The following is a 12,706-nucleotide window of genomic DNA, read 5'->3' on the forward strand; positions in this document are numbered from 1 at the left end:
AGATGATAGTGGATAATAAAACTAAAATTAATAATATATAATGTAATAATGTAATCATGCCCTCAAACCATCACCAGACGTGCGCTGTCAGAACCTCGAGGCCACATTCATGCCAGAACCGCCACTAAATATGGTAGACAACAGAAGCACACACCACCGCAGAAAACACTTCACAGTTACATGAAGGTTATTTCTCTATTGACGTTTCCAATTTCCAAACTAAGTTCAGATGACATGAATGCATCATGAGACGTGTCCCATTTCCCAGCATCCTCTGCACTTCCGCTTTCCTTCACGGAGTCAACAGACGAAAACAAGATGCGATAGTCGAACACCCCAAAGAGCTGTAGCTAATGACAGCGACCCCCCGGGATATTTCCCAACTTTCCTATTCGAATGGTCTTTTGTGAATTTGACGCGTTTGAACTGAAACCATGCAGTTTTCTCCCAACAACGGAGACTTTACATTTGTCTCCTCGACAGAGGCGCAAGGTAAGCTAACGGCGATTGAGCTTGGCTGCGAGCATACGAGGCCCAAGAACGCATCACTTGGCGTCATTATGCTGGTCTGGTATTGTATTGTTTTGTCACGAATGTTGTCAACAATATTTACACGTGTTGCGTGAAGTGTAAATGTTGCTTAGTTAGTTGTGTAGCAATGACTTGGCTATGGAATCATTTTACTAAACCCAATGTGGATGTGTCGTGACTAATGCTAGATATTCACACAAATCCAGTTGGTCATCCAATATATATTTTTGACATTATGTTTGATCGATTACATAGCAATATGATTCGCTCTTGACCATTGTGTTTTTTTTTAGATGGTATCTTATTAATGCTCAACTGGTCAAGAATACTGTATGGATTGTGAATTCATCTAATTACATAATTAATTAAAGTATTTCAGTCGCATTGTGTTTTTCCAGTAATGACTTGTAATATATTTGAAATAAATAACAAAAAAATAATAATCATCTATATCCTACAGAGCTTAGTGGCACAATCGCTGCCCCTGAGATCAAAGTCAATATGGGCAGTGACAGTGGTAAAGACCCTTATGCCACTGCCTTCCTGAGGCAGCGAGGGTACGGTTGGCTGCTGGAAGTGGAGGAAGATGATGGTGAGGACAACAAACCTCTTCTGTAAGTCAATGATTTTTTTTTTTTGTGCTATTACAATGCCTATAGAGTCAACGTGGCCATTTCTAGGGGATCTTAAAGACAGACTTGTGGTATTGCTGCAAATTTAAATTGCACATTTTAAACCAGGGATCACCAACCTTATTGATGCTGAGTACTACTTATTTTGAAGTTGATGACCCCTTTGGTAGACAGATGTGCAATGTTAAATTGTTGTGTAAGATGTTTAATTGTGACAAATGTGTTTGTCATTGCTTGTGTGGACACATTATCGCAGGAAAGCTTAACTAGCCGTAAAATAAAAAAGAAGCACAAAAAAATGGACATCTTATGACAATAATTAGCCAATAGAAATAAGGATGGACATTTAACTAAACTATGGAGAAAGTGGACAATCGATTTATTACTCCTTATTTCTAGGCTGTTGTACTTGCCTGAATTGGCTAGTGTGAATGCCCGAAACAATTTTTTGATGGTGGAAAATATTATTTTTACTCAAGAATACTGTTGTTGTTGCCGACTTTATTTTTCGAGTCATTCAACACTTTCAAATGCTTACTGGCTGTTGTTGAGTTATGTTATTTATGTTAACATGACATAAGTCTAAGCCAGGGGTGTCAAACATACGGCCCGCGGGCCGGATCCGGCCCGCAAAGGAGTTTAATCCGGCCCGCGAGATGATTACGTAAAGCATTGGTGTCAAACATACGGCCCGCGGGCCGGAACCGGCCCGCAAGTAGCTTCAATCAGGCCCGCAGGATAATGTAAAAGTGAAAAAAATGCATTAAAGACACAGAATTAATATTTTTAATCCGGTGCAATTCATTGAGTATCCGCAAGGGGACACTGTTTTGATCAGAGAAGAAGACAACAGCAGCCTCAGTCTGTCACTGAGACAGACCCATGACAGCAGACGCTATCAATAGCACTCTCACATTTACACATTTAATAGCACTCTCCTTAGTTTGTAAGGTGTAGGCAGGGATTACATTTAGATTTTATATGCACGTGTAAATGCTTTAAAACTTGCTTTCTTTATGAATCTTGTTTAATCTTAAAGTGCATTACTATATTTTTCAATACCAATTACTTGTTAAAGTTTGTACAATCAGTGGGATCAGTTGCAATGCATATGTGTGAATGATAAAAGTAAATTGCACATTTGTCGAAGGAAATGTAAGGTGCTTCATGAAATGTTTTGTAAAAGATATGTTCATTAAATTTCAATATTTTCCTAATGTTTTTGTGCTTCTTTATACCAAAACAAAGGAAAGACATATTGTTTTGGTTATTTATAGCAAAGTATTGTATCATTTTAATGGTCCGGCCCACTTGACATCTACCGAGGCCGTATGTGGCCCACCATGTGAAATGAGTTTGACACCCCTGGTCTAAGCAGTCTAGATATACTGATAAATATCATGGATGCCTAGCTTGGTGAAACTTTAGGTTTCTGTATCATTTTTAAACAGGGATGCACTTCATGTTTTTCTTTTGTTGTTATGTGATTTGACTGTCTTCTTAGAATGCAAATCCATTCATCCATTTAACTCTTTTGTCATTAAATGTGATGATGTATGTGTGATCAGTGATGAGCTGGACATTGACGTGAAGGACATCTACTACAAGATTCGGTGTGTGCTTATGCCAATGCCATCGTTGGGCTACAACAGACAGGTGGTCAGAGATAACCCGGACTTCTGGGGCCCACTTGCTGTGGTCCTGCTCTTCTCCATGATCTCAATCTATGGACAGTTTAGGGTGAGCAGATCATTATATGATGGTCCAAATGTTACAAGATGTGTTACAAACTGCATCTCCAATTTCCACAAAACCATTTGAGGCTCATCTCAAAACTTTAGATTTTATTATCCATATTATTTATGGAGGAAGGTAGGTTAGTGTTTAGCAATTCAAAATTGTTCAGCGCATTCCTAGGATGTTTTTTTTTGGCATTTCAAAAAAAGTAAATTTTTTGTTGTTACCTCTTAATTCCACATTTTGACAGCCTGATATAATTCCAACTCTAAACTTTTCAGCTCATTAGGAAAAGCTCGATATTACTGCTCAACAACATTCCATAGTATTACTCATCATTCAATATTATTCCACATTTCTATATTACTCCGGAATAACCATTCCCAATTATTATGTATAATTCAATACGCTTTTAAAGGGGAAGTCAAACCCAACATTTTCTTTACAATAATATGTTCTATGCGCCCTCACGAGCCTAAACACTGCATTCTGATTCATATTGCGCTTGTGGAATATAAGTTAGGCAGCAAAATCTTGTCAGTTTTAAGTTGTTTTTGTGATCCTTACTGTTCTCCATACTTTCTTGAACTCAGTGATACTGAACTATGGTACTGAGTGAAAATGGTTCCACCCATCCATTTTTTAATACCTCCGATCCTGTTCCGGATGACAGGGAATCCGGAATAATATTAAGCCATTTGACTGCATTACTGCAGATACGTCGCATGCCAAAGAAAGCTGCGATTTTCTCAGAGTTACCTTGGCTTATTTTGTACCTGGCTCACCTGGCACGAAAAAGATATACTGTAAAAGTTGTAATGATGGGCATTGTGCCAAGCTGTCTGATTCAAATGCCCGTTAAAAGAACCCTGAAACTGAAACGCTGCTTTGAATTGGCAGGTGGTTTCCTGGATCATCACCATCTGGATATTTGGATCACTAACAATTTTTCTCTTGGCACGTGTTCTTGGCGGCGAGGTAAGTTGAGATGATTTTTAGTCGCCACACTTTTTCGAATGCAATAAGTGTTGTTCTAATGAGACTTGTTTTGGGCAGGTTTCCTACGGTCAGGTCCTAGGAGTGATTGGATATTCCCTTCTTCCGCTAATTGTTATAGCCCCGTTTCTTCTTGTGATAGGAGGTTTTGAGGTGGTTTCGACCTTCATCAAAGTGAGTCAATGACGTTCATGCGCTCGCATCCTGAGATGCACAACGTAATGTAGAAAATAGAAAGAAATAAACTGCTTTTAGAAATCGTAATTAAGCCGTAAGTCACATGCACAACAACGCTCAAAATGAGTGGCTCGGCATTGCAGTTGGCAAGTCAAAATTTGGATTTTGCGCCTTGATCAAGCTGCAAATTGAAATGCAACACTGCAAAAAACGCAGTGCTGACAAATGTTATGGAAATCACTGGACACAACTCGTTACACCAGTAACACATCATGATTCCGAAAATTTTAAAGAGTAGCGGATGCTACCGATGGCATTAGTTTCCCCCTCCGCTTATTGTTGGCTCCCTGGTGTGTTCCAAGTAGCACCGAGCTCGCCCACACCTCCGAATGCCTACGAGTATTTGACGTCCAGCCCGGGGAAGTCTCCGCGGTTGATTCTCAGTTTTGCTATTCAATGTGTTTTGATGTGGCACGAAATGCAAATTTTGCCTCGCAAACTGGGGTGCAAAACCCTGCATGTCGAGCCTTGGCTAATAGGAGCTAGTTCTGATAAAAACTTTTCACAGAGGTCTTAATGTTAACTCTTTCATGCAGCCTGTAACCTGATAACATGATAAGCTGTCCACTGTAGTAACCGCTGTCCCTAAAAGGGTGAAGGTTACCATCATTCCAATACTGTAGTTGTTCACTACATGATACCAAAATCTTTTGCAACATCTTGACGACCTTACTAAGTGACAAGAGCGGGGCAAATCATTAGGAAGACCTCAGTGTGTTCAAATGCTATTTAGCAGCTCTGCAACCTACGACCGCAGTAAGAAAGGTACAGTCGGACAAGTATTAGGTCATTCTTCGCAGAGCAAAAGAACAGGTTCAATTTTTATTTAAGCAGCATCGTTTTGTTTGATGTGACTTGGATGTTTCATACTTGTTGGAAATGTGCTTTTAATTAACACGCTCTTAGGTTTGTTAATATAATAAGAAAAAAATCAGATGTTGATGGTTATCATTGTTTGCTCTTTTCAGCTGTTTGGAGTTTTCTGGGCTGCCTACAGCGCTGCATCACTGCTGGTTGGCGATGAATTTAAAACAAAGAAGCCTCTTCTCATCTATCCCATTTTCCTTCTGTACATTTACTTCCTATCACTCTATACCGGTGTCTGACGAGATGAATTTGAACTGTGGACTTTTTCATGGACCGTGACACATACCCCACAAGGTGGAAAAAAATATCTGGGGATGTTAGCATTGTGTGTTCCTTGTATATGTACTTTTAACTCTTATGTCTTCATAATGTTCAGTTAAAAAAATAAAGCAGCTGCTTTCACAGCTTCAACCGTGCAGCCCTCCAACCAGTTCAATCCAGATGGGATGATACCATTTATAAGTTGCTTATGGTAGAGACTTTTTACGCCAGCTTTTGAAGCACTGTTCTCCTTAAAATGCACTGTACCAAATTTGGTGGCAAATATTTGTGATTGCGGATGATCCGAGACACCATTCAGTAGGACCCTGGTCAAATGTTTTGTTTTTTTAAAACATTTTAATCCCAATCGTAAAATACAGTTGCAAGAAAAAGTATGTGAACCCTTAAGGTATTATCTGGATTTTTGCATAAATTGGTCATAAAATGTGTTCTGATCTTCATCAAGTCACAACAATAGACAAACAGTTTGCTTGAACTAATACCACACAAATAATATGTTCTCATGTATTTTTATTGAACACACTGTGTAAATATTTACCATGCGTGGTGGAAAAAAGTAAGTTCAGGTAATTCCAAAGGGTTCACATACTTTTTGTTGCATAACATTGCCTTTTAATTGTTCACAACTTTCAAAAGAGTATGGCTACTCTTGCTTTTTAATCAGTATATTGCAGATTGGCCTTGTTCATGAAAATTCTGCAAGAATACAAATTGTGACGACGAAAATTCTATGGAGAGATGTAACTGCGAGACTAACTCATTTATCAGTTTTGGCAAGTTGGCAACACTTCTAAAGATTGTTTACTGGTGTGTTAACTTTCGGTCAGTCACTAAAACAGTCTTTCTCCATAAAGTGTGTCTATGTCAATACAAAGTAACCCACTGATTGTGAATTTATTTAGTTCATGTCATGACAAAACTACAGAGACACCCATACACGCAATGGAAAAAAACTAAAACTTGTGTGCATTTTGGCACGTAAACATCTATATTTTTAAAAAATGATATATTTTACTGGAGTGGCCAGGTAGTCCAGTGGTTAGCGCGTCGACCTCACAGTACAGAGGTGCAAGGTTGGATTCTGGCTCCGGCCTCCTTCTGTCGAGTTTGCGTGTTCTCCCCTTGCCTGTGTGTGTTTTATCCGGGTTCACCGGTTTCTTCCCACATTTCAAAAACATGCATGGCAGGTTAATGGAACACTCAAAATTGTCCCAAAGTGTGAGCGCGGATGGTTGTTTGTCTGTGTGTGGCCTGCGATTGGCTGGCAACCGGTTCAGGGTGCCCCTCGCCTACTGCCCAAAGACAGCTGGGACTGGCTCCAGCATCCCCCGCGACCCTTGTGAGGATACAGTGGTTTGGAAAATGGACGGATATATTCTACACTGAGATTTGTCAATAAAAAGATGACACTTATTACCGCCACTGCTTAAAAAAACAAACAAACACAGTGTAGACCAGCATGGTTTTGTGGTCACTGAAAACCACCCAGGAGGACCAGCATGTTGCTGGGGTCCAGCCAGGAACTCGTGATAGCTGATGATTAGCTGGAGTCTTGTTTGTGTTACCAGCTACCAGCGGAGCAACACCATCATGTTGGTCTTGCTGGGTTGCCGTGGCTCAGTTGTGACAGTTGACCCACTGACCAGAGATTTGTGGTTTTGCTGCTGGTCTTCCTGGTGACCACTTTTTTTTTTTTTTTTAAAGCCGGGACAACAATCCTCGGGCTCCCCCTCGGTCCTAACATTTAGTGGGGAGATCAGCTCAACTTTAAAGTGTACTTCAAAAACAACCACAACTGCATAGAAAATTCTATACTTCAAGTAAAATTCAGATATGAAGACAATGACAGTTACAGGCAGAACAACAAATAACATAAAACAGTAAAACAATAGTCAAAAGCCAAAGAATAAAACTGTTTTAAGAAAATGAATTGATTAAGATCAGTACTTTGGTTGGATGCTTCCTGGGTGTTTTGCGGTAATTACATACAGCATCATGCTATTCTGAGTTTCCCTCTAATTGTCTTAATCGAAAAGGTCCAGTTTTGCTGAAATGAGGCAGATTGATCCCTTAGGCCAAGGAAAAATAAAAGCTCAGACTTTAGCAAATGCGTACTAATACATAAAACATAATTAAGGACTATGGATATGTATGTTAAAAAAAAAAAAAGGCTTCCAGACAAAACAATCATCGGAAACAATTCCACTTGGGTGTGCGGAAAATTGAGAATGTGAGGAAGGAAAAAAGAATTACATGATAGGGATTACAGTATTGTGCAATGTGTGCAATGTTTTCTTAACAAATCCTGCTGCATGTGTCTGGTATGTAGATTAATGTGTATAGATTAGTGATAAAGATGACAGAAGCCGAGGCGTTGCCTTGGATGTATGAGTAGAAAATCTCGAGCAACTTCTGACTACTGTTGAAAAAGAATCAAATATGTTAAATAACTGGTTTCATACAAATCTATTTTTAGTTTGATAGAAATAAATTTGAATGTTATTTATTAAACAAAACAAATGTTATAATCTTGTAATCACCATACAAACCACACACCAAGTCAAGATCATCGTAGACTCTATTCAAATAGATAGAACATGAAATTCATTTTTTTGACGACAATGATGCAAAACTATGCTGGAAATCTCACACAGAACATGTTAAAAGTAAACTATCCAAAAATATAGGTATCCTTTAGAAAACCAAGGAAAAACATATATAAAGGAAAAACATAATGAGCATATAAGGTACACATTATACTGTTCATTATTACTACCATAAGTGATATATTGTGTTGAGTAATACGTACAAAACAAATACTCAATCTATAAACGACAAAACGAGCGATACAAATTCTCAACTGTTCAAATTATGTAGAACCAACCAACCAATCAATTATTTATCAAATTAAACACTCAAATTCTATGACTTAGTTGAATCTAAAACAGGACAAATAATGTACATAGCATACAATAACCGACTTTGCTGCAGTATTCAGAAGCTGAGCGAAATTAGAGAGGGTTGCTGATATCACTTAAGTTGCTCAAGTGACTTTAAAAAAATAAACATAAGAACTAACATCAAGCAAATGTGTGTCTGTTAAATGTGTTAATCTGTGGAATAATTATGTAAATTAATCGAAAAGGTTTGAATCACTTGCAGTGTTCGAAAGGAGTTTCAGAAATATAGTGTTACAAAAATATATAAATCAGGTATAAATATGAATAATATATACACACGTTTAATGACTATATGTGAATCTGTTATACAAGGGTAGTCCATTGATAAGATAATCAGTGCGCGTATATAAAGGCTATTGTTTGTTTTCGCCTAACATGTATACTGTATTTGAAAGAGTTCACAAACCAGGTAAGCCTGGTTCTATCAAAACTTCTTGTGTTTTGTTATTTTTGTTTTTGTTCTACCTTGCGATCCTTTTTGGGATAAAAATAACCTAGTAGTGTAATCATTTTATGTGCATGTTTTCAACGTGTGTATATGTTCAATAAATCAAGCAATAAAAAATGTAGCATGACTGGCGACCAGTCACAGACTTGAGTGCAGTTTGCCTTCGGCCCCAAATCAGCTGTTTTTTAAAAATATTATTTTCAATGGTAGCAAAACAAAACAAATAAACATCTTTGATGTAAAATATTTTTGTATTCTTAAAACGTTTGTCACAGACGTCACAAAACGTGATATAAAACATTTTGAACACATGAAGGGTACACTTCAGTTCAATTGGATACATTAAGTTATTGCTGAGGTCAAAACATGGCGGAAGGATAATAAAAAAACTTACGAGTACTCATACTCAGGAGATTTTTTAATAGGCGCTCTTGGCAGTGGCAAGTACTGTACAACAATGTGTCGTTCATACTTGGGCCAATGCGAGACACAGTGATTTTGCTGTTCTCGTTTGCACACAACAGCCTCGCGAGATGTGACACCGGCTACGCCAGTTTCGTTTGATTATCATGTAACTGACAGCGGCGAACCCTGACAGGACTTTCTCAGCGTTGTTAGTGAATACCCGCTGCTACGCTGACGGGCGGACGGGAAGAAGCAGCAGAAGGGATCAGCGGCGGCAGAGGACTGACAGCCCGGAGCTAGTCCTGTAGATTTAGTTCTCTTGAGTGTGTCAGCGGTTTGTAGCAAAATCAAGAAGGGACGGGAAGGGGAAAGTAAGGAAAAATGGCGGCCGCGGCCTCGCCGGGCTCCGGTTCGTCCACCCCCTCTGACTGGATTGTACTCCGAGACGGTTGCCTGCGTTGCGACGAGGAGGGCCTGCGAAGCCTTTCATACCACCCGGCCCTCAACGCTATCCTAGCAGTCACCAGCAAAGGGGCTATTAAAGTCATTGACGGCACTTCGGGAGCGATTCTCCAGGCCTCTGCGCAGCACGGTACGCACCGGAGCTCGACTTCCGAACCCGGGCAGCCGCACTTGGCTACGGATTGTCAACATGACATAGATTGGCTAAGCGTTCGATCCCATCTTGCTCGCGCTAGCCGTACTAACATTAGCAGTTGTTTTGGGGCCTAATGAGATGAGTTAAACACGATTGATAATTCAATTAAAACACTGACACGGCGCATTGGTATGTTTGATACTTTGTATGAGTGGTTGCTTCCGTACCGACAATGTTTGTTGACCACGTTACTGGGTGCGTCCTAAGATTCATGACATTTGGAGAAGGAAAGCTAACAGCTACCTGGTCCACTTAGCACTTCGCTGGTTGACAGCGCAACTTTTCTACATCAGTGTGTTTTGTCAATAAATGGCTCAACAACGCGTGTTTGTCTTGTGTAGATACACACCGGGAAGAACTGCAAGATGAAATTGGGCGACAGTGTGAAATTAAATGATCGGGCTTCCAGCCACCGGGCTACCTCTAGAACAGGTGTAGTCGCATCGTTTACACTACCGTGCGAACTGTCATTTACTCTTCAGCTACTCAGTTGCCGGCATTGCGGAAACTGTTTGACACTGTAAACAGTGGTTTCATTCTCAATGGACGTACCGCATCAAGTTTCGGACCCATCTTGCTATTGTTTGTCAAAAAGCAATGCAACGTCAACGTATATTTATTGTTTAGTGTTGGTGTGTGACCTCTAATGGACAGGCTTCATTACTGATCCCTGTCATTAGGTTCACATGATGCATGTGTAGTCCAAATCTACTTCGTTGTTGAAGTGTGCAGGCGGTAAAAGGCTCAGACCAACTTGACTGGTTTGATTGGGGTGTTGAACATGTAATTGCCCAAACGAATACAACTCTTTGATATTTTTAATTTTGGCTCTACCAGCCACTGAAACTATGGACAAAATAGGTGAAATGTTCATCCAGAAGCAAACTGTAAAAATGGAATTTGGATGCACCTTAGTTTTCATGCTACTGAAGACAAACACCACCCACAAATAGGCACCGTGCTATTTACTTCAAAAAATATTGAACAGGTAACACTCATTATTTCAGCTTATAGACAGAATCTGATAAGTTTTTGTTTTTTTTTAGGTCATGCTGATTTTTGGCAGAAACGCAATAAATTAAAATAATTATAATGCATAAAATAACAAAAATCCCCCAATGAAATTCAATGGGTGTCAATTCTATGCGGATTTTCTCTATTTGCAGGCCCGGTCAACTGTAAATATATGATTAGAAAAAATAACTTTACCTTTCGGTTCCCAAAATGCATTGCATGACACAATGCATTTAATTCATGAATTTGTAAGGACATTATTTCTGATCATACTGTATGTTTCTGACACCAGTGTGTCATTTTTAATGCGACATTTGTTTGTTTTACGTTGCACTCTGTTTGTATTGATCTATTTGTGTGTGTGTGTGTGTGTGTGTGTGTGTGTGTGTGTGTGTGTGTGTGTGTGTATGTATGTATGTATGTATGTATATACATAAACAAACTGACCTAAAGTTGTGTGTAAAGTAGTAATATCCAGGTCAGTTCATTGCACAACTTCCTTGCATTGCTCACTTTAGCATTGCATGTAAGAATTAAGATTTCAGGCCTGAGAATTTCAGAAATTTACAGAAACTGTTTTTCGGTTCCGTTAGATTACCCAATGGGAAACCACTATAACAAATTTTGGGGTTCCGTAAATGATCATCATGGCAACCCATTTTTGTATTTTGACTGACATTCATAATCAAGAAGTATAATATTTAAAGGGTAAATGTTTGAAAACTATGCATTAATGAACATAATTACATCAGCAGCTGTGTACTCCAGGTTTATTCAACAAAATAAATGGATCAAAATATGTTGTTTAACACTTTTATTGTACTCATATGGCATCATGAATACAACATACCACAAAATCAGACTGTTTTGTAACTTACTGGTTATCATTATTGTATATCAATTACTAGTTTCAACCAACAGCACAATCATTCAGATTTTTAAAACATAAGATGTAGAAACAAACTCCACAAGTAAATGGTTCAACACTTACTCGTTAAACACAGTGCATGACATGTTACAGATGTTAAATTGCTCAAAATACAGAAAACAGCAGTCAATACCCAATGTGCAGCAGCAGTACAAATATAATAGAAGTTACTTCCAGTCCTTCACTAGTAATGCTTATGATGTAAATAATGATGACTAGTTTCAATCAACAGCTCAATGCTGAACTACTTTTTAAAACGTGATAAAATGTAGAGTAAAAAAAAAATCCACATTTAACTGATGCAAATGTTGTGTAACACAGTACATTTAATATAATAAAAATAACCCAAAACTTAATTGCACAAAATACAGGGATCTCAGAAAACATCCCCCTGTGGCACACAGAGAAATTTCAATTAAAAATAGTTTTATTCATAAAGTTACCATGTCTACAACTAGTAAATTATAGAATAACTAAGACGGTTTCATAATATTTTTATAGCGATTAGCCTTTTGATCTAATGACTCAGCTTGATAATATGCCCTTCTTCGGATGATTCAAAAGAAAAAGCCGACATTTCTTAAATATAGTAACTAATACACCTTTTGGTGTTTTTTTTTGTTTGTTTTTTTTTCCACCATCACCTCTATCCATCATCCAGGTGCTTTCTCAGCCTGTCGACTAAAATAGCAACCCGCATGCGCACATAATGTTTCCTGTTACCTTATCAACAAATTTCATTTTGTATTATAAGGATATGATTAAGACAACAAAGTTATAATACAGAATTATGTGTAATAAATAAGGCCAAACAAAAAAGATAGTGTGTTTCCACTGCCGCCGCCGGCACTGCCGCCGCCGGCACTGCCGCCGCCACCACCGATTTAGTTTTCTCCCTGCTCCGGACTCAGGGGGCCGGTGTGCGCCGCCGCCTCCGCCGCCGTCCTCCTCCGCCCTCGGTTTTTACTCGGCCCGTGGTGTTCATCAAATAGTTCGCTGAATTTTTTCGAT

The 12,706-nt window shown here is 38.8% G+C and overlaps 2 protein-coding genes across 2 annotated transcripts in view; both read left to right on the forward strand.

The window, feature by feature from the left end:
- Positions 1–263: 263 nt before the first annotated feature.
- Positions 264–5,601, forward strand: yipf4 (Yip1 domain family, member 4). Its single transcript, XM_019882227.1, has 6 exons — positions 264–492; positions 992–1,145; positions 2,732–2,903; positions 3,801–3,878; positions 3,957–4,070; positions 5,102–5,601. Exons 1-6 carry the CDS (start codon positions 435–437, stop codon positions 5,237–5,239), a joined length of 714 nt encoding a protein of 237 aa, XP_019737786.1. The 5' UTR covers positions 264–434; the 3' UTR covers positions 5,240–5,601.
- Positions 5,602–9,253: 3,652 nt separating this feature from the next.
- birc6 (baculoviral IAP repeat containing 6) overlaps positions 9,254–12,706 on the forward strand; it is a 101,269-nt gene continuing 97,816 nt past the window's right edge. The window contains exon 1 of the mRNA XM_019881884.1: positions 9,254–9,687. Within this exon, the coding sequence (XP_019737443.1) occupies positions 9,477–9,687 (211 nt within the window). The 5' untranslated portion in view covers positions 9,254–9,476. The remainder of the gene's footprint in view (positions 9,688–12,706) is intronic.

Source organism: Hippocampus comes, unplaced genomic scaffold (assembly GCF_001891065.2).
Source record: "Hippocampus comes isolate QL1 unplaced genomic scaffold, H_comes_QL1_v1.1 scaffold36, whole genome shotgun sequence".
Classification (NCBI taxonomy): domain Eukaryota; kingdom Metazoa; phylum Chordata; class Actinopteri; order Syngnathiformes; family Syngnathidae; genus Hippocampus; species Hippocampus comes.

Excerpts from the sequence above, each read along its gene's own strand:
- yipf4 (XM_019882227.1), top strand. The coding sequence starts at position 435 with ATGCAGTTTTCTCCCAACAACGGAGACTTTACATTTGTCTCCTCGACA. Across the intron at positions 1,146-2,731 it reads GAGGACAACAAACCTCTTCT|TGATGAGCTGGACATTGACG; the intron begins GTAAGTCAATGA and ends ATGTGTGATCAG. Across the intron at positions 4,071-5,101 it reads TGGTTTCGACCTTCATCAAA|CTGTTTGGAGTTTTCTGGGC; the intron begins GTGAGTCAATGA and ends TGCTCTTTTCAG.